This window comes from Triplophysa rosa, linkage group LG20 (genome assembly GCF_024868665.1).
Source record: "Triplophysa rosa linkage group LG20, Trosa_1v2, whole genome shotgun sequence".
Lineage (NCBI taxonomy): Eukaryota > Metazoa > Chordata > Actinopteri > Cypriniformes > Nemacheilidae > Triplophysa > Triplophysa rosa.
The window spans coordinates 7,170,100-7,191,799 of NC_079909.1; the positions used below are offsets into that span (position 1 = coordinate 7,170,100).

The following is a 21,700-nucleotide window of genomic DNA, read 5'->3' on the forward strand; positions in this document are numbered from 1 at the left end:
TTAACAATTTGCATGAACAAAATTGTAGTCAAATGCGGGTTAGTTTATACATAATATGTTAACTTTTTACACGGTCCCTTACCGTTTTTACAATATTAAATTCTCAAACTTTGCGTTCACATTTGGCAGATGCTTTGGATGAGCAACTTATTATGCATTCAAGACACCGATTTTATTATTATGTGTGTTTCCCTGAAACAGTTATTCTTGTGCTGCTAACATGAGGCTTTACCAACTAAGCTATGGGAATTTCCGATGAAACCCCACAAAACCGCTGCCGGTAGAGACACTGATTTATTAAACCCGCCTGTGGGTTGTATTTGAGAGAAGTGACAAACAACCTATACGTTGGTGTAAAATCAAAACATCTGCTGATGCAACTCATTATTATATAACTCACACATTTAGTGTAGAAAGTCTGTGAGCACATCCAGATGGACCACTAACTAAGTCATTTTTCTAACCAAATCTCCTCCCTGTTAGAAGGTCCTGAGGGAGCCACATGCATTATGTTCAAATAGTGTTTCATAACAGCATGGACCGTTCACAGAAAACCTTAGAGGAACACTGACCTACTTCTCTCCTCTGATTCAGTGGGACAGAAGCAGGTATCATTCATGAGAAAAGCTGTTCCACCAAACAGCTGTTTGCATCTCATCCTCATTCTTGATGCTGTCGTTTAAAGACAGGTCATAGAGGAACGGACATTCGCCCACAGAGGGCCATCTTGATCTGAGGGTGTTTCGACAACATCCCTTCACTTCCCACAACCGCTGACAACATCCTACCCCTTAGCTGTCTCATTACGTTTCAACGGATATGTGAATGTAGACATGTGGCGTGTATATAGTGTATATATATATATATATATATAGAAATACATTTATAAAGGAGTTGTTGAGGCGAAATGTGCATTGTTTTCACAATAGCATATGGCTTTTTCAAGTTATTTATATTGGCTGTGTGGAACTACACAGTTTTCATAAAGGAACAGTCCACCCAGAACATCCTGTCACGTCGTTCCAAATAACACCATGTGGGTTTGGAACGACATGAGAACGAGTGGAAAATGACAGAATGCTCATTTTTGGGTGAACTATTGCTTTAAATCGAATAAAATCCAGTTGTTGGTCTCTGACAGACTCTAATGAAGCATGCATATTCATTTTCTGTCTTAGATAATTAGCAGTGAAGGCTAGAATCCTCCCATCCGTCACAAAAAGACAAGCAAGATTTTTATTTGACATGGTAATTGCGAATAACAATAGTCACGGGTAAGGGCTAATCTGAGAATGATAATGAGAAACAACAACATTGGGTGCGCATTCGTTTGTCATGTTGGACGTGGGCAGACCTCAAAAGATAAGCCAGTCAGGGTGCTGGAATGGTTGCGGAGGTCCGTCATCAGCCAATCAGAGATGACATGCGACAGGCGTAATCAATAAGACAGCTCTTTGTCAGCTTAACTGACTCGCTGCAACCGCTCGCTGCGTGACTGATGATAGCTTTAATAGAAGTTCCTGTCCTCAGTCACACCCTGACAGCGTTGCGTGTTGTTTTTGCCTCCATCATGCTTTTTTACCCTCGTTTAAAGAATAGCCTTCAAACTTGCAGTGCGTTTTCTTCACGTGTGCTTGTAGATTCTTGTAGATGGGTTCCCAGAATTGAGGTGTTTTTATTTTCAAGTGTCGTTTGCGTGAATGCGTCTGCGTTCATATATGCGTATGGTTAAAGAGCTGTTTTTCAATTGTTGTCAAGGAAACAACGGTGAACTAACAGACTTTAGCTTTCTCGTTACTTTTAATATCCGATGTCAATCGTTGACAGGTTATGAAGGCACAAATAGGGCAACCGACGTTAATTATTCATGGGCCCTGCCTCTCTCTTGTGACATGCAGCCATGACAGGACTGTCATGAATGCGGCTGTGTACTGATAGGTTAGGATTGAGGTTTGAGGTGGAGATGACTTACATTCCCCGTCAGTAGAAACCTATGTGCTGTTACAGTATATTCTTTGACCCGAAAAATGCTTCGCTTTCTTAAACTGACCGGAGGGTCATATAGGAATGTTGTTTTTATTGTAGGAGATCACAAAAGGAGGAGGTGGTGTTAATATTGTGGGCTTCCGTCACAGAAAGACCAAAGCTTGTGAAAAGCTATAGAGAAAGTGTGGTGGTGAACATGAGTTTGTGTGTGCTTCATTTATTTATACTTACACAAAAAACATTTGCTTCCAATGATCAGATGTTTGTTTTTACTATGTTGTTTGTCGAGTTTAAAGGTCCAGTGTATGAAATTTAGCGGCATCTAGCGCAGGGTTGCAAACTGCATCCAGCTCATTCCATCCCTCCCGTTTGATGTCGTCACGTTTTCACGTCTTTGCCGAAGGATAGCGTGAATAAACATGATGAATTCCATGTAAGGGGACCCACGGTGTATGTAGATAGAAATAGCTCATTCTAATATAATAAAAACATAACGTTTAATTATGTAAGGTCTTTATACACCTCTGAACACATATTATATTGCATTTCTGTCAATAGATCCTACAAAAAAATTACACACTGGACCTTTAATTGTCACTCTGCTTACGGGACATAAAGTTTAGCCCTGACTCAGTTTGTATTCACTACAGTCCATGCTATTAAATGCCACTTACACAAATGTATGAGTGTTGGAAGTATTGGACTTATGCTAGTTGCACGCTGGTGTAAAATCAATGTAGCATATTTGCATTTGTGTGTATTCAGCTGTCTGTCCTCCTTTTAACTGTAGTAAAAATACACGTATTCACACTGGTGTAAACATTCATATCAGTTGTTTGCACCCAAAACACATCAGTATTAGCACGCTAGCTTTACTGCACATTAGCGTTCTCCAGTCAGTGCCTATTAACTAGCTAATATCTATGCTTGCTAATGTTAGCTAACGCATGCTTAACTCAGTAATTACTCATAGGCCCGGTTTCACAGACAAGGCTTAGCTTAAGCCAGGACTATGCCTTAGTTGAATTAGCATATTAAGTCGCTTTTATAAAAATGTTTTAAAAAGAAACATTACTGGTGTGAATCTTAAGACAAAATAATAGCTTTGCTATTACAACCAACTAATGCAAATAGGTGGGCTGTGTGGCCAGTGCTATTTATACAGCACTCTGAAACCAGAGGCCTATTAACCATAATTGAATAGATACCCTAAACGATGCAAAATACCCATTTGTGGTAAATGAGTGTGAATGTGAGTGCTATGAGTGCTATGTGAGGAATGTTGAGTTGTTTTCATTGTCTTAAATAGGCCGATCTGGGGTTAAGTGTCTGGAGGGTGAGTTGCTGGGTGTTGATAAAGAAACAGGTTCTGTGATGATTATACTGGTAATAGTGTTAAACACCTCTGTTCTAGACACGTAATATGTGTTCACACACTTGTTTGTTGTTGAGCATTCAATGACATTGCTAATTAGATTGTATTTTGGTAGTTCCTGACATTTGTCATTGTAAATATATAGCATTTTGAGTAAAACCCAACCAGAAGAGGAACTTACAAGAGCAGAAGCCTTTACAGTAGAACATTTGGTTTCTATCAAATAACAGGACAGCCACATTGATCAACACTACGCCAATGTATCCATTATTTGAACAAGACCTTAAAACTTTAGGAAAAAACTATTGTCATTCACAACATGACATAAAATATTACTGTCCACACGTCATTCAAAACATGCATATGATTCTTTCTTCTGGAACCATAAGAAGATATTTTGAGTCCATACAATGGAAGTCAATGGGGATCAATGTTGTTTGGTTGCCAACATTTTTCAAAATATCTTCTTTTGTGTTCTGCAGAAAAGAGTCATACAGGTTTAGAATGGCATGAGAGTGAATAAGTGATGAAAAGATCTCTTTAAAAGACATCCTCAACATCTTGTAGGAGTGTTCCCTTGAAGGTTTAAATTCTCAACCACTTGAAATGTGTTCTGTTTGACAGCCTATAAGCTGATATGAGACTCGTTTGTTTTATTGCTGAAACAGTACTTGAGTTGTTGTTCATCAGAACCCTAAGATACTGTATATATAAATGCTCTTGCTTTGCCATCAGGCTGCCAAGCTGCCCATGTCCATCATTATCGTCGGAGTCGGCCAGGCTGAATTTGATGGTAAGTGTTTCAACCCTTTTCAATAACTGCAATCTAAATGAAAAAAAAGCTAACATGTAACACATTCTAGTGCTTTGTTAATAAAAACATAATCCGATTGCTGTTCAACTCCCAACCCAGCACATCTCAACATTACAGTACTGAGCAGTAAAAGATTTGACATTGTACGCCATGCATCATGAACAGACAGCCACCTAAACAAATGGAACAAATTTCTTTATTTTTAATTGAGCTATTTATAACAGTTAGTCAAACGAATACTTCAATAGAAATAATAAAGGTTGTTTTTCATGGTTACAGTTCCATGGATCATGTTAAAAGGCTTGGTCTGGGCTAATCACAGAGCGAGATGTAATTATCAACATACTGTGTTGGGTAACAAGTACATACTGTCATGTCACGGCATGCACCGTTGTAAGCAGTAGGTCCAACTGGGAGGCCGAGACGGGTCGAGAGAGACCTCAATCAATATTGAAATAAAGAGTCCAAGAATAACACCACATCCTCCACACGTGGAGGTGGAGGATGAGCTCCTATTGGATGAGGTTAGCAGGTCATGTGGAGAGGACCTGTTGTTTGAAGACTCAGTAATGGAATTTACTGTGAGCACCTCCTGATTCAGACACAGATTACAGGTTACTTATGACTGGTGCCAAAGCTGTAAGAGATGATTAGGGAAATGACGGCCTTAGGTAGACTTTTGTAAATGACTTCATCACTAGGAATACAATTAAAGAAGTGTGCATTATGGTAGGGTATTTAAAGGGATAGTTCATCCAGAAATGAAAAATTTGTCTGTCATTTACTCACCCTCAGGTTGTTTCAAACCTGTATCAATTTCTTTGTTCCAATGAACACGGAGAAAGATATTTGGAAGAATGTTAGCAATTTTCAGTTCTGGGACATCATCCACTACCATAGGAAAACAATATTGTAGGTTTTTGTTCGGTTGAACACATAATGAGATATTTTGAAGAATTTAGGAAAACAAAGAGTTCTCGGGCAATTCTTCCTACTATGGCAGTCAATGATGTCCCGGAACTGAAAATGACTAACATTCTTCCAAATATCTTTCGTTGTGTTCATCAGAACAAAGTAATTTGTGCAGGTATGAAATTATGTGAGCGTGAGTAAATGATGACAGAATTTTCATTTTTGGAGGAACTATCCCTTTAATTTTTACATGTTGAAATGTATATGGTCACTGGTCAGTTCCCACAGGAAAGAGAAATCACGTATGAGCCCTTACAGAAAAGCCACATGCAAAAACGTGAGGTTACATATGAAACATGTAGTTTTGGACAATTTTTTGCTGAATCCCTTGTAAGCAACAATAGAAGCAGTTAAATGTTCCTCTATTTACCTCCCTGTCTTTTCTCACAGCTATGGTTGAACTGGATGGTGATGACATAAGAATCTCTTCACGAGGGAAACTTGCAGAGCGAGACATTGTCCAGGTGACACCAGGAGTCTTCTGCTTTTTTTAAACAGTACCCATCTTGTCTGAAATGCATACAGTATATGCATGTTATGTTAACCTTGTGGTTTTAAGCAGCTGTGACTTGTAGCTCCGCGTATCCTTCTTTAGCAATCAAATCCATTAAGCATGAACATTTTAATTACTAATACAATCACTGAGCTGAGCTCTCATGTAGCAGCTTTACGCCGTAACACACTATTATAAGCAATTCATTATGCAGGTCCCCTGTGACTGCAACCTGTCATTAGTCATAATAAGAATATCTCAGGCTCTTGAGTCACAACCTTGAGTAAACCTGTGAGTAAAGGTAATTATCCTTTTTCTGCTGGAAAAGAATAGTGTGTTTGTCACCCTTATTTTGTCATTTACTGCTGTGGGTGGATGGGTATGAATAATTGAATGAATAAATCATGGATGTGGTAGAAATGAATGAATGATGTGTGAAGAATGAATGAAAGAATCGATTTAGTTTGGATGAGAAAAGCAAAAAATATGGGTGACTGGGTGGATAAATGTGGTGAGAATGGAATGAATGAATGAACATAAGAACAGATGATGTATAAATGGAAGAATGAATCAGTGAGTCAGTAATGAGTAGGGTAGATGATGAGAATGATGTTTGCAAAGGAGAAGGGAGAAATTAATGAATAAATAATGGATGGATGAATGGATGAATGAATGATGTAAAAATGGAAGAACGAATCAATGAATATATAGAGGACTAGATGGATAAATGGGGTAAGGATGGAATGAACGAATGAACAAACAAGGGAAAAATGAATGAATTTATGAATGAATGAATGATGTAAAAATAGAAGAATGAATCGATTAATATATCTGAGTGAATGGAAGAATGATTGAGGATAATGGAAGTGTATATTAGATGGATGGATTCCGAATGAATGAGTATCTGAATTAATTATCAGTAACTGAACCAATGTTTTCCCCTCCTCACAGTTTGTGCCGTTTCGGGATTACATGGACCGGACGGGTAACCACGTGTTGAGTATGGCCCGTCTGGCCAAAGACGTTTTGGCTGAGATTCCTGACCAGTTCATTTCCTACATGAAGAGCCGGGGAATCAAACCCAATCCAGCACCGCCCCCTTACACACCCCCAGGACACACGCATCACACACAGATCTGAGCACACCCTGGGCTTTGAAAGCTAGTCTGAGACAGCAGCCCTCTTCTCCCTGGAATTATGGGGTAGCTATACAGGACCTTTGGAGCTTTAGCTCCCGAGGTTACCGTGTGTTCGAACTCTCCAAGACACTCTGATGTACAGTGGTGTTTCTTTTTGTGTTTTTTTTTATATATATATATTTCTGCCCGTTTTCCTTGGATAGGACAGTGTGATCCAAGAATGTGACCCAAGGGCAGCTTTTTGTTTTGTTTTGTTCGGAAAATATAATATATAAATATCTTGGCCTGTGACTGTTTCTTATTTCGTGGATGGATCGACGAGGGGACAAGAGCCTGGAGGAGATAGTAAAGAGGAGATGTTTATGGTTTCAACTTGTGCCTGTCTGTGACTTTGTCAGTGTACTGGACACATGTGCCCTATTCTGACATTTGACCTTATTTTATATCAGTATACTAGAGTGTGTGTGTGTGTTACAGTGATGTTTGTAGATCTGTAACACTTTATTTCAAGTGTGAATTGCTTTAATTATGTTAAGCATTGCTTGTGAAAAAAACAGTTTTTCAATTCCATTATGGTTTATGAAAGCATGGGTGAGTGTTTAGAGAATGATGAGTGCAGATTTTTTCCGGCAGTTCCACACAGGACACAGTTACAGAAAGCATGTTTTTGGCCTTCAATGCATCAAAAATCAGCATGCCGAATATGATCGCCAAACCAACCTGCCTGATTTCTGATTTTACTACTCATGATGTTCACACGCATATATATCTGTGGAAATGCAGAAGAGTCGTTCTGCATCAGTCGAACCTAAATAAGTCTCTCTCTCTCTCTCGGGCAGGAATGGAGTGTGCTCAGAGCGCTGTCACGCACTCAGTTCATTCACCAATTCAATTTTGTCAAGAGGCTTTTAATCAAATTAGAGTGTCTGATGTATCTGCACACTGCCAGTACAGGGCTGAATGGAGGAGCTCTTGTAATGGAGCACATTACTGTCCTGTCCGAGTATAATAACCATCAGCATTTATCCCTGTGATTGTGTATGGGGCATTAATTACCTACCCAGGCCACTAAAAGGTGAGATGTGCTGCTGCCAACCCATGAGGCTTTGTGATACATAAAGCGTTCGCTCACATGAAGAATGAAAAGCATTATGCTCCTTTAGCTCATAACATAACAATGCATTGAAATTGTTGCATTTATCAGCCAAAATCCAAATGTTATTTTGTTTTTAGATTTCCTCTTTTTCTTCTGATTGTTTCTTCAGATTGCATTTTTTATAATAATGTGTTTTTTTACATACAATGTTTTTAATTCTACTGTTTGTGTGCTTGAAGAGTTTATTTGCAGAAAAAGATAACTCGGTTTAAATTTTTTTCAAAAATCAAAAATTCATCATCAAGTTTTATTTTGTTTTATTGTGTTAGTTAGCTGTATTTTTTTGTTATTATAACTTAATCAAAACAATCCAACTGCAGTTTGATTGATTGGAATGCACAAAAAAAAGATGCTTTTGGAAAATATTAAAAATTGAGTTATCTGTTTTTTTGTTGTTGTTGAAAATGTTATGTTCATGTTTGTGTATTTTTGTTGTTTCTTCAGATAATTGAAGTCCAGTGATTCTTTCTTCTGATTGCATATTATAGAATGTGATTGTGATAGAATGTGAGTTTATTATGAGTTCTGTAAAAAAAAACTTTTTTGGGGGGTTAACATAAAACCACCCTAAAAAAAAAACCTGGCTGCCTTAAAATGTTGAGTTCATTCAACTATTGATATTAACCAAAATATTAGTTAACTAATGAATTTAATGCAAACTCGTTATGTTAACTCATATTTTTACGTTGAATTTATTCCAAATTGTAAGGCAGCCAGGTTACTTCTTTCTTTTAAGTTAAACCAACATTTCTTTTTTATACAGTACATACACACAACGTTCATGTGGGGAACGGTTTACTTGTTGTTTTTTATTTCTTTATAGCAAACACAAAATCATTAACTGCCACTTTTATGAATACTGTATCCTGCCGTTAAGATAATCAATTTATACTTTTAATGAAATACAAAAACCAGCTGCTAAACCTTAATCCCAAATTATTAAATGTAAATGCCAGTGAGATAATTAAAACCAACTTAACTATGCATATCGTCTAATAATTTAATACACAAAGCTTGATAAGCTTTCATTACACAGAAACCAAGCAGGTGAGATCAATCCAATGTGGGCTGAACATTTCCTATCTATTCTTTTAGAATATTTTAAAGCAAACACAAACGTTGTAATTACAAAACTGTTAAACAAATATAATACAGAGAGTCTTACTGCTTGTTGTTGTTTCGGTGCACAACCAGAACGATTTACAATCAAAAGCTTCAATGTTTACACAGATGAAGAGGGTCTTGGGAGCGATTGCCCTGAAGGATATGTTTCTACGATCCAGTGACTGGTTAAGACAGTTATTGTGTTCATCCATTTCAATGCCTTCAAATTAATGACCTTGATTCAGTAACAACCTCACGCTATTCAAACGCTGTTCATCGGTTCTTTGTTATTTGCAAAGTCAGAGACATCGATGGTTTTAACTAGCAGGGAAGCCATTGTGTGTAATGTCTGATAAAAGCATGGCTGTAAAGAATTAGCACAGAGGAGATTTGCTCCAAAGCACATTAGGGAGAAACAAGCTGTTTACATATTCCTCCCTGACATCATTGTAAGCATCATCACTGTGTTGGTGTAAAGGACCATAAACAATAACAACAACAAATGTTTCACCATTTACCTTAGATACTGATCGCTGCATTGCTAAATATGAATGGGTGAATTGAAAAAGTATTTACTCAGAGTATAAAATGACTTCTGGAAACTATACTGGTTTGATGTCTTTCCTCTTTAATCCATATAGCGTCCTGCAAGAGTTTATAGTCTACTAATTCGATGAGCAATTACCATTCCTCCGAGACGTTTTAAGGGAGCACTTTACTACAAGGAAGTCATAGGCCTACTTTAAATGATATACATCTATGTTTTCCTTCCTTGAGATGATGTTATGAGAATATATATTTCTTTTTATTTCTGTCTGGAATGTACGATAAGCCATTATTACAGTCCTCGGCAGAGAAAACAAGATGACCAGCATCCAGGAGGACTGAATCACTTCATGAGAATGATACCTGTATCACAGGAAGTGTATGACACATGCTCTGTACTGCATATAATGAGCGCTGTCCACATGTAACATATACTGTAGAGAGTGATTTCCTTGGAATAATTGTGCATGTATGGCCTGACGTTTAGTGGATTGATTGAGTTTGTTTTTCTCTTGCTGTTTTTGTGGTTCTGTTGGGACATTTCTCCCTTATTATTTTAAGTATCGTTATTTATGGTCAGATGGGAAATTGGCATCCAACCAGCATATCATAGCCATAGCTTTTAATATTATTATTATTTAGTTATTGTTTTTGTTAATAATAATAATAATGTTAGTATTATTATCATTATTATTAGTTGCCATTAGTATCATTTATAGTAATATTTAATAATTGCCAATAATAATAATACTATGAATAATAATAATAATAATGAAAAAATAAAAATAACACGATATAAAATACAAATTACGTTTTATTTCTTATCATATTTTTATTTTTTGTTTTACTTTTATGGTTGTTATTATTATGACTATTATTATTATTTCTTTTGCATGTTTGTTCCCAACAAATTCTATTGTACATGATCTTTGTCATACGGTGGGTTGTGAAATGCTTTGTATTGAACTGCCTTAACTAAATATGAATAAACTCAAGTCTTTTACAACCTCTTGTTTTCTCTGGAGAGTGTATAGCACTGGCGGTGAGGTATGCCGTGGATTGTGTATTGAATAGGTCAACAACAGACCATTATCACAGGCTCTCTGGAGCACTACGGTCCCCAATGTGAAGACCCGCTGCACTGCACCGCCGTTGACTCATACCGGAAACCTGTGACATAATGAACAGAACAATGTAAATTAGACTTTCAGGAGGCAACAAGAGCCAAATTCATGACCGCTGATAACCATCAGACTCTGTGAATAATGAGTGAATAATATTTCCATGTTTCTTTTTATTTGGTGAATGACTTTAATTAAAAAGAGATATTGAGGCTGGAGTGAAAAAGGGAAGAAACAAAAGATAATTGAATAATTAGGCATAAACAAAATGTGTTGTTTTGAATAGAGTAATTCAGTTCATGCTAATTCAGAAATACTGAAAATATTTCTTGCATGTATGTCCCAAGAATAGAAAAATAGACATAATTTTATACAAAACGTATATAAGACAACAAGGCCCATGAAACTCATAATTATTCAATTCAACAATACAAGTAGGTTGTTTTCTAAAGCAAAGTACATTCAAGCTATAGCCTATGTTTTGTATCACTCTATAGTACATGTTTCATCAAATCATGTGTTTCTTGCGACCTTTACATTACTATTGACATGTGCTACCGGTTGAGGAACACATAATGTCTTTGATCTACAAAGCTAAAAAGACACATTATAAATGAATTGGCCCCATGAATTAAAGGGTCCAGGGGCCTCATTTATAAAATGTTGCGTAGAAACCGATTTTACGATCATTTCTCAACATCCGCACAGAAAACGCATGTACGCCTCTCTATCAGATGTGAAATCACAAAATCGCTGAACAGTTTCAAATCTCTGCTTTTCAACAATGTCAAATTAATGTCATTGACATACGAAAGAGCACCAGTCAATGTCCAAATCCTATACATGGGGCAGGAATGGATTATATTTCCAAACACCCGCAGCACTCGGACAATCAAAAGTGTGTACGTCTGCTCAGACCCCGATGTGGCGCTAAGCACTTTTCCACGTCAAAGACCGTTTTTATAAGTATGAACGTTGCCGTGGATTTTTGCGTACGCACGGATTTGATCGTAGAGTGTCCTTACGCAAAAATCCACGGCAACGTTCATATTTATAAAAACGATCTTTGACGTGGAAAAGTGCTTAACGCATGCTTTATAAATGAGGCCCATGATCTGTTTGTATTCAGTTGGTCGGAAATTTGAAATGCATTGTCCTAACGCCACTCTTAGCTTTTCATTACTTCCCAATTTCAATGAAGAATTTAACTGTCAGATATTAGACTCACAGCCATGTGAGGATCGCAGCCTTCAACGTTATTGCCACTGATTAACGTTAAAGGTCAGCATCACAATTTGAATACCATCCGTGACCCGGCTCATATCTAATTGACGTCTGAATCAATGAGGCAACGGGCTCTCAATGAACGCGTTGTCATATCTTTTCTCGGTCTCGCACGCACGTATACTGTCCTTAATGAGAGGCTTTGCCTTCGTGCCATCTGGGGGAGTCGAGCAGCTGTCAGTGCCTCAAATCTGATCTGAGACCAGGCACTTGGTGGCCTCCTCTGCACCCACACAATTGGAAACACATTCTTATAAGACATCGCACTGAACTTAAGCTTGGTGGCATGGGGTTGTGTCAGAGCTGACACGTATATCCAGACCACCGCTGCAATAAGCGCATGTTTCCTCATGGGGCCTGCATGAGTTTCTCTTACCTCACTGCAGATATACTGTAGTGTAGTTGATCTATTTTTGTCATCCTCTAATTAATCCAGGTTGTGATTATACATAGAGTTCTCTTTCTTGCAGAGCTGCATGGGGACCCCTGGGACTCGTCCTGTGATGTAAATGAAGGGTAGGCAAAATTAAAGCTGAGAAATTTCTCTCTCTTGAATGGTGCGTGGTAAATGATGATAGCTGCATTGAAGACGTCATAGCTCCACAGTCAGTTGAAAGAGGTTTGTCAGTGTGCGACTACTTTTGAAGTCAAACAGAATGTGTCTCACCATCGCTTTCTAAGAACTTACCTCTGCTGTGACTGAACTATTCATCCATGAGCTGTAAAGTGCATGAGCATTTATTTGCTGTTATTTTGATCTTTGCCTTATATGCAGTACATCAAAGCAAGGCACACATTGACGCTGAAAGCCCAGGTTGTGAAAACCTGGCATCGTCTCATTTCCTTAGAAGGCATCGTATGCTGTGCAACAGAAATAAAACAGGTGATTAAAAATAAAATAAAAATAATCAGCGCGGTGATCATGTCATAAAATAAACAGTTTACCCAAAACCATCTGCCATTGTAGACAACGTCACGTCATTAGAGATCGTGATGCATTATTTGTTAGATTTTTATATGTGAAGACGTTTAATGTCTCTGCCAATGAAACTTGTTAGCCACCGACCATAAACAAGCGGGTTATTACTGGTGTGTTGTATGTCGTAGAATAAAACATGAAAATATTCCGAGATTTTGTTAACCCCGGATCTTATTTCAGGCATTTTACCAAAACCCATAAATAAAACAAACTGGCCGTTTCTCAATTCCAAGAACGCGAAGAACGGACTTGTGTTCTCGTGGAGACCGGTCTTGCGAGGCAGCCTCGGAAGAACGAACTTGGATGGACGCACCGCAGTGACTTCAAACGGGTTCCGTACGCGCGCAAGGCTGCATACGATGCATCCTTGATATCAAGAACATATCCGGGTACTTTCATGCGTTCTCTGTTCTTGAGTATAGAGGGTATGGACGTGTCGTCACTTTATCACGTGAACACCACGCGAGCACGCCAGAGCGTGCCCTCCTGGGTGGCAAAACACTCAGAAAAATGACTGCTTACAATATCAGGAAACGCAATTCCGCGCAACATTTCAGTGTCCAGGAACACCTGATTCCTATGTAAGTCGTAGAGAAGTCGTAAGGATCACCGTCTGCTTGTAATTTCAGCAAATAATTGCGTGTTTTATTTGGTTACTTTGTTTCTCCTATTCTCCTCAGCCAATTTGCTGGGTGTTTTGCCACCCAGGGCGTGTCCCGACATGCTCAAGTGGGAAAGTGACGTCAATGCATGCACGTAGAGCGAGAACACAAGGACACAAGACCGTTGAAGAACAAGTATTGAGAAACGGCCATTGACTTTAGGGCGATAGAACCGGAAGTACTTTTTTACCTGTCCTTGATTGTGGGGACGTAGTTTATCATTATGCGCCCTCATATCTTCTTGCTACTCTGGATGCTCTTTATCATGGTGCTATACGATTTATAACTGATAGAAAAGTGTTCCATGGCCTTCATTACCTGTCTGGAGGAAATTGCATTGGTTTTCTTTGATATATAAAGCCATACTGGGCTTTTTACCTTCTTATCTTTGTTGTTTTATTCAACAAAAAGTATCTGGTGATTATTCATTATGTTCTCAAGTAAATGATAAGGTGTGTGTGCCCTCTGTTAGAACTGAACTGAACTTGGTAAGACTGCTTTTAAACACGCTGCTCCCTAAGACTGGAACACTCTCCAAATGGAGATGAACTTGTATGGTCTGGTGTCATATAGTCATTTTGAGCAAATTAATGATTTTCAATTGTTTCTAACTGTTTTAATGTTTTATGATCTAATTGAGTAGGCCTGTTGTGTTGTGTTATACTGTTGTACTTGTTATGTAAACTCAGCTGCTGATCTTCTTGGCCAAGACACTCCTGTAAAAGAGATTTTGAATCTCAGTGAGTTTCTTATCCTGGTAAAATATAGGACAAATAAATAAAAAACCAACTCGCTTCCGGGTTTTGGATACAAAAATACGTCATCCCTTGCGGTACTTTATATTATGGCAGCTTCCTACTTAAATGACTTCCCAAAAGAAAGTTTAAAAAGGGGAAATCTTTTTATTTAGGAGGGAACTATTCCTTTAACTAGTGTTTGTCTGTCTATTCTATTTGTGTCCTCGTTCTTTGTGCGTTTTTCTTTGGAATAGAAATGTATCTCTCGTTCTTCTTATTTATTATTATTTTCTTTTTCTGTTTACCTATGAAGAGTTTGGTTCCAAAATGAGATAACTCCGTTTTTTATTGTGCATTTCAATTAATATCAATCAAACTGCAGCTAGTTTGTTTTTATTTAAGCCATAATAACAAAAAATACAGCTAACTAACACAATAAAAACATGATAACCTAATAAAAAACATGATTTTTGAAAATACTTTAAGTCGGTTCTCTCATTTTGGAAGCAAACTCTTCACATTCACTATATACACTGAATATCCAGTCTTATAAATGCACAAATATGTGCCATGGTACCCTAAAATATTGAGAGAAAGCATAATGAAAACTGGAACAGACCTTTCTCGGACATGCTCATTGCACAGCATTGTTGGTTTTCTGTCTAAACTACACGTTCTGCAGCTATGTACGCCACAAAATCATTTATTTTCTTTATTTCAGATGGGCGTGGTGGCCCTGATAACGCACGATATGTACTGATGTATGTCTAGTTTAATACAACAGCGCCCTCTGCTGGACGTTTGAGAAACAGTCTTAATAATAGGTGTGTTCGATTTCATGCAGCGTTGCGCAGACCGAAGATATCGGAGCACCGCGAGAACGACTACAAAGCACAGCTTTCAAATAGCTCTCGCGGGACTTTGATATCATTTGTCTGCGCAGCGCTGTAAGAAATAAGCATCTCATGACGTCGGTACAAGCGTCTCATGACGTCAGTACAGTTACATATGTCCGCGGCTGGTATAACGCTGACTATGGGCGGATAGACGCCATTTATGAAACCGAAAGAATCTAGGTGTAGCTGTAATGACAGACTGAAAGAAGAGAAAGCGTCCTCGAGAGAACAAAAAACACAATTTTATGACATTACATTCAGGAAGCTAGTCACTCGCTGGTTATTTGACGTTTACATTCACTCGGATTCCGTCGGTCAAAGACGCGGCCTCGACGTTTCGCGTTTTCCTGTTTACCGAGAGCTCGAGCCGGTGAACTCGATGGCGCCCGCCAACATCCATCATCAAACGTACACTATCATACACTGCCTCTTACAAGATGATCACTATGAAGACTCTATGATTGAGCACGACGGTTGTGAAGATGGTAAGTGCCTGCTCTCTCATTGTCCTAGAGCTGCTTTCTACCCTAACGAAAATCAACCAGGGTTTATTACAGGAAAAGTACTGTAGTAAACCAAGCGTTTGGTGGGATCGTTTTTCTACAAATACCACGGTTAAATGACGGTTATTTAACTGAAACCATGTTAAATTTGTGGTTGCTAGGTATATTTCCTTAAAATATAGTTAAACTGTGATTACTGTCGTAAAACATGGTTAATTTTCGTAAGGGTAAATCATTTTCTATTTAATTTTTCATATTAACATTTTTACGTATTATTATTATTCTTTCCTGTTTTAAAAACTCACTTTTGGACATTAAATATTGTGCCTTTGCTGATATAAAATCTCACAAAACTTGTTAATACTAAAAGAAATGTAAAAAAAAAAGTTATATTTGCTAGAAAAAATGCAAACGAAACTTAAATGTAGCTTCACTTCTTACATTCTCCCCCTCATACTTTCTATTAATGTTGCTCAAACTCACAAACACTTGCTCTCCAGAAAATGCGTTTGACGCAGTGAAGATTGCCTCTAAACTGAGAGAACTGGGTGACGATTATGATGAGAAATTCATTCAGCCCCTGATCAAGAATGTGCAGGACGCAGCAGCTGATCAGGTGAGACTCGAAATATGTCCAAAAATCAAATATGTCCTAAATATGTCATTTTTCCAACTACACGACCAACTGATCTGTGACTCATACAATATCAATGTTATCTTGTTCTCGAATGAATCATAATTACGAAGAACTGTATCGACTTTTGTCACACAGTGCTGTTGTTATTCGTTTCATTTCCTGGCAAAAGTGAAACTTGTTAAACATGCACATGCATGCAGAAATTCCTGCTTGAACCTGATCGATAACTCTTGTCACGAATAGTAAACACGTGACTAGACTTAGCCAACATAGAATATTTCCAAGTCAAAGTTCAAGTGCATACTACTGACATGCGCACACTCTGCGTATCCTCTAGGTGGTGAGCGCGTTCTCTGATAGCGTGGACAGTCTGTGTAAGATGTGGGTTGTAGAGCGAGCAGAAGTGGCTTCAGAGAAGCAGCTCCTCAAGGCTGCTGTCACAGTAGGACTTGTTTTTAAGAAGAATTGCCCTGATATGACCAGCGTCATTGAGTCGGCCATGGCGGGATTTGTCAACAACCGTCTAACCAGCTGGATTGCTCAGCAGGGTGGTTGGGTAAGGACAGTACAGCATCATTTTATTGACTGATTAAGTTTCCTTCCATCAAATGAACTTGAATTTTTTTCATTCTGTTCTGTTACCACATAAACATAATGTGTACAAGGAATTTAATGAATGAAGCAGGTATGTGATGTGGTTAGGTACAATACACACCTACTGCATTCAAGAGATTCTTTTTACACCTAGTAAAAGAAGTGAGGTATTTGCATCCCAGTGTAGCATCATAGTGACATTCACTTATTTCCTAAGAAATATAAAACTGTAGTTATAATCTTTTTGTATTTGACTCTTTAGAAAAAAGTTTGAAAAAAAAACTTGTTTGAAATCAAAAATTGTTGATTTTCTGTAATCTTTGATATTGTCGCTGTCCTTCTGAAACATTGTACTGTATGTCCAAAATTTTCAGGAAATGGAAAAAACACCGTACTTTTAGAATGATTGCATACTGTGTTAAAGTTGACAAGCACTTTTTAATACTTTTTTTGTTAGATATTTGCAAAACCCAGTGACAAACATAAAGGGTGACGAATAACAATGATCATGGTCAAAAATAAAAATCACGAAATATGGAGATACAAGGTTTTAGAAGGACAGCAGCGAATTATATAAAATGTTAGACTATAATTGGACCAAAGGCGTTTAATGAGTTGTGCCACCTGTTTTTATAAAGGTCTTAAATGTAAACTGGGGTGTAAAGTGTACAGTATGGGACTATTTGACAGTAAACTAGAAATTTCACTTTTAGATTTTGAAGTTGTTAAAGAGTACATTCCTCAATATTTTTAAGGGCTTATTTTGGTTTATGGAGTGTCCGACAACAAGTTTATGTACATACATGATGTAAAAATACTATTATTTCGTAATAATAAGCAGTTTTTGTTACCTTACTTCTTGACTGACTCTCAAATGATTCGTTCCGCGATTCATCTGTGTAATCTCCGCCTTTCCGCCAGCGTAGTCTGATCTGATTGGTCAGATAGTGTAGTCTGCTGTGATTGGTCAGATGGTCTAGTCTGCTGTGATTGGTCAAACGCGTTCAGCATGTGTCGCAAATGGACCGCCTATCATTACTGCTGTATTACGGTTTGCAGGTGGTTGGATATTAACAGTGTATAGAGCGAGATGGCGTCGATTTTACCTTACCAGTTCGAGCCCGAGTCTGACGAATCATTCTTTAATCCTTATACAGATGCCAGTAAGAAAAAGGACTGTTTTAGACACTTCTCTTGTAACAGTTAGTTATCACGGCATACAGTGTACGGTGTTCGTATCTTCAGATGTTATTATTACTATAGTACACCACGCAGTTCTTGAAATAAAGACTTTGCGAGTTAATATGGTTGAACACTTATATTAGCGCAACGAGTTTATAGCTAACGTTAGGTAAACAAACAGTAACAACCCCAAAAATAACGGTAACGTTAGCTAAACACAGACATGAGATAACGTCACACAAATTTAATTTTAAGTAAAGACAAAAATAAAGAGTCACACTTACAGGTTGTGATTCGGTGGAGCTTACAGGTCCAAATAAAGTTGGTATTGCAACATCTTTTAAGGAAAGACGTTTAATGTATCCTGCAGTAAAGGCGCCAAGATTGATGAAGCAATCTTCGGTAAAATGACGCGCGCAAAGTAAAACGTTCGGTTTATACTCCTTTGGTGTCGTTTGAAAAATAAATAGTAACCATTTTTTCCTCAGAAGTTCTTCCTTTGGTAGTGAAAATAAGACTGACTTAGTTTCACTACATAGAACACAGCATCTCTTAGACATGATGCACACGTCACGAACGAGCTAGTACAGTGTTTGGGGAGGAGAGAGTTAAGTTTTCGCAGTCAGTAGGCGGGGATTTTTCTAGTGACGTAGGTACATTGTGGTTAAAGATTCGGACAGGTCATGGCTTGTTCTCGTGATTCAGAGTCGATTACCTTTTTTATAAGCTAATAACTTTGTTATTCGTTCACCTTCGGATTTACAACTTGGCAGATTGCTTACATTCAAACACGGCAAAATTAAACACTTCATGAAATGTATTTTTTATGATCTCGAGGAATGTACTCTTTAAAGAAGTGTTGAAAATAATAAAAAATGTTTGTCATGTCTGTGTATAAGGACTCACTGTTCTGTGTTTGAGTATTAACTAACCAATATTTTTTGTTCTTTTCCAGGTGTCTGTTTCTAAAAGCAGCACATTTTAAAATGGCTGGAGATCATTACGTGAGACTGTTTCTCTGGACTTTTGATTTAAAATGCAGGATGAACATCTAAGGTGCCAAGATACTCTTTTACAGACAATCACATGACCAGCAAACTGAGGAGCCATTTGATCAGCTGACTGTTATACACGTTTACTCTAAAGCTGTTATTTAGTTAGTCCGCATTAGAATATTCAATTGTTTCAGGGATTCACAGCCAATGGTACATTTTAAAAGTCTTGACAATAGAATGATTTCTTTTTCTTGTTATGTGGTCTGGTGATGTCATTTACATAATTGTGTAATTCTGAATTATGGACTATTTAAAAATGAGTGTACATCGGTTGTACACTCGTTATTACGATGCATTGTGGGATTGAATGAGTGCACTCAATAATGTCCGCCATGAATTCAGACACCACTAAAAATGGATGTCCCCTCAAATAGTGCACTATATTAAGGTATAGGGGTATATATCTCTAGACGCCTCATTGTCCGCTGGATCGTACGTCAATGCCGCCACCATATTGGTGAGGGAAAAAGCCGACTGCAAAGACATACGAATGAATGGTGGAGCTGCAGTTATCTGGATAAAAACACAACATCGTTTTCATTTCTCAACTAATTTCAATACTTTTCGGTTTACGTGTAGTACAGAAACGTTTTGGCTCCAGTTAAAGATGGTTAGACTTGAAAATGTATTTATTGTCATACGGAACTGTTAAAACTCAGGCTTGTCAAGCAATCGTTTAGGCTTAATAATTGTCTACACATCGCTAATGTGAAATAATTTAAGGCAGATTAAATGCACATGATCAGAACACGGCTCGTTCACTTTAAAATCCTGGGAAAAATCAAAACAATTCGTCTTTACTATATGACTATATACTGCTATTTCATACTTACAATGCAAGGCAGTGTTATTTGATTTACTATATCACATACATCACGTTTTACTGCTGTAACAGGTTTACCGGATAAATAAAAGAACATCTTGTATCTTTTTATCGTCTAAAATTACTACAGAAAAAGTCATTTCTACAGTGAAAAACATTAGTTTTTATATAACATGTACGTAAATTAAACTATATTACCTTGGGTGTTTTGTTCGATGATTCAAATAAATCTCAGAAACAATCTCTAAACTACATGTCTGTTTTATTCTGGATTACTGCAACATGGTAATTTATTCTGTTGCTTGTCTTGTCTACAACATATCACTGAACATGGTGCCATCTAGTGGATTCTCACAAATAATGGATTTCACATTTCCTTATGACAACCATTCATTTTAAAGTAGCTATAATCGAGACACAAAGCAACTAGACACATGGTAAATTTGCACTCTATTCGTATATCGTAAACCATTGAAATATGTTAAGAAATGTAAACGTGATTGTGCTTTTAATGCCGAAAAAGCGCAGCTCTCCCATTGGGTTCAGTGGGCTTTTAGTGCACTGTTGCCCTCACACTAATATGGCGGAACAAAGCGGCCAATGCGGCGTCTAGTTATATATATGTCTATGAATTTGTGTGCTTGAGCACCACCAAGTCTTGTTTTACTGTAACTTCAGCAGCTCCAGGCAAAACCGCCAATCTCATTGGTCGGCCAGTTTTTAACAAAAAAACGAGCCCGAGGCGTTTAAAAAAAAATTACGCTTTTACACATGGCGTTTTGCGCGTCGGTGTGCACACTCACATTGGCGCCCTTTGTTTTAGTCACGACGCGTTAAACGAGCGCGATTATCGTCCCGGTGTGGACAAGCCATAAGGATTACAATTTGCTGAATACACTTTTGTTTCTTCTATTATCACAACCACTGTCTGGTGACTGGTTGTGAGTGACTCTTTTCACGTCTAGTGAGTAAACTCGCATAAACCAGGGCTCTCAAGTTTTATCAAATGTTTGGAGTGAGATCAAATCCGTTAGGAGAGGAGCCACTCAAAGTTTCAGCAGCGGCCCCTCAGCCCCACCCAATTCTCTCAAGGTTTTCTAGCAGTTCAATTTTACTATTGTTATAATTGACCAGCACAAATAAACATTTTATAAATTGGTAAATCTGATGAAAGACAGACAAATGAATCTAAATAAAATAGTTTTATATGTTTTTAAATTATGTTTAAAAAATAAAAAAGACATTTGGCCCCAAACAAGCAGTGCTCAATGTACATACTGTGTCATACAGCTGCAGGATTGTAGAAATTTTCCATGTATGACAAGCTGTGTGTGTAAAGCATTACTGAAATGTTAACAAGAGTTCTCTGCTTTGAGAGATATAATCTTAGCATAGCTGAAAAGAACATTAATACAGGAGAATTTAAAATAATAAAATACATCTCTAGTAGGCCTACTTTTCCAAGTTTTAGGTAGCCAAAGTTAAGGTAAAGCATTATGGCCTAATGGTTAGAGAGTCGGACTCGTGACCAGAAGGTTGCCGGTTGGATTCCCAGTGCCGGCGGGTAACGACTGAGGTGCCCTTGAGCAAGGCACCTTACCCCTACTTGCTCCCCGGGCGCTGCAGTGATAGCTGCACTGCT

At 37.8% G+C, this 21,700-nt stretch overlaps 2 protein-coding genes and 1 long non-coding RNA gene across 4 annotated transcripts in view; 2 read left to right on the plus strand and 1 right to left on the minus strand.

Moving 5' to 3' along the window:
* Positions 1–8,163, plus strand: part of cpne5b (copine Vb) — a 119,106-nt gene extending 110,943 nt beyond the window's left edge. Inside the window, exons 19-21 of one of the 2 annotated variants that reach the window (XM_057362045.1) lie at positions 4,097–4,154; positions 5,538–5,611; positions 6,592–8,163. In XM_057362045.1, coding sequence (XP_057218028.1) covers positions 4,097–4,154; positions 5,538–5,611; positions 6,592–6,780 — 321 coding nt within the window. In that variant the 3' untranslated portion in view covers positions 6,781–8,163. The remainder of the gene's footprint in view (positions 1–4,096; positions 4,155–5,537; positions 5,612–6,591) is intronic. The other variant, XM_057362046.1, reaches the window with a different exon arrangement.
* Positions 8,164–10,670: 2,507 nt separating this feature from the next.
* Positions 10,671–13,113, minus strand: LOC130571218 (uncharacterized). Its single transcript, XR_008965060.1, has 3 exons — positions 12,679–13,113; positions 12,367–12,488; positions 10,671–10,755 (listed from the first exon to the last, which is right to left on the minus strand). It is a non-coding gene; the product is annotated as an uncharacterized LOC130571218 (long non-coding RNA).
* Positions 13,114–15,365: 2,252 nt separating this feature from the next.
* Positions 15,366–19,432, plus strand: LOC130571097 (uncharacterized). Its single transcript, XM_057361827.1, has 4 exons — positions 15,366–15,749; positions 16,268–16,383; positions 16,742–16,960; positions 19,136–19,432. The coding sequence occupies exons 1-4, from the start codon at positions 15,425–15,427 to the stop codon at positions 19,163–19,165; spliced, it is 690 nt and encodes a 229-aa protein (XP_057217810.1). The 5' UTR covers positions 15,366–15,424; the 3' UTR covers positions 19,166–19,432.
* The last annotated feature ends 2,268 nt before the right edge of the window (positions 19,433–21,700 follow it).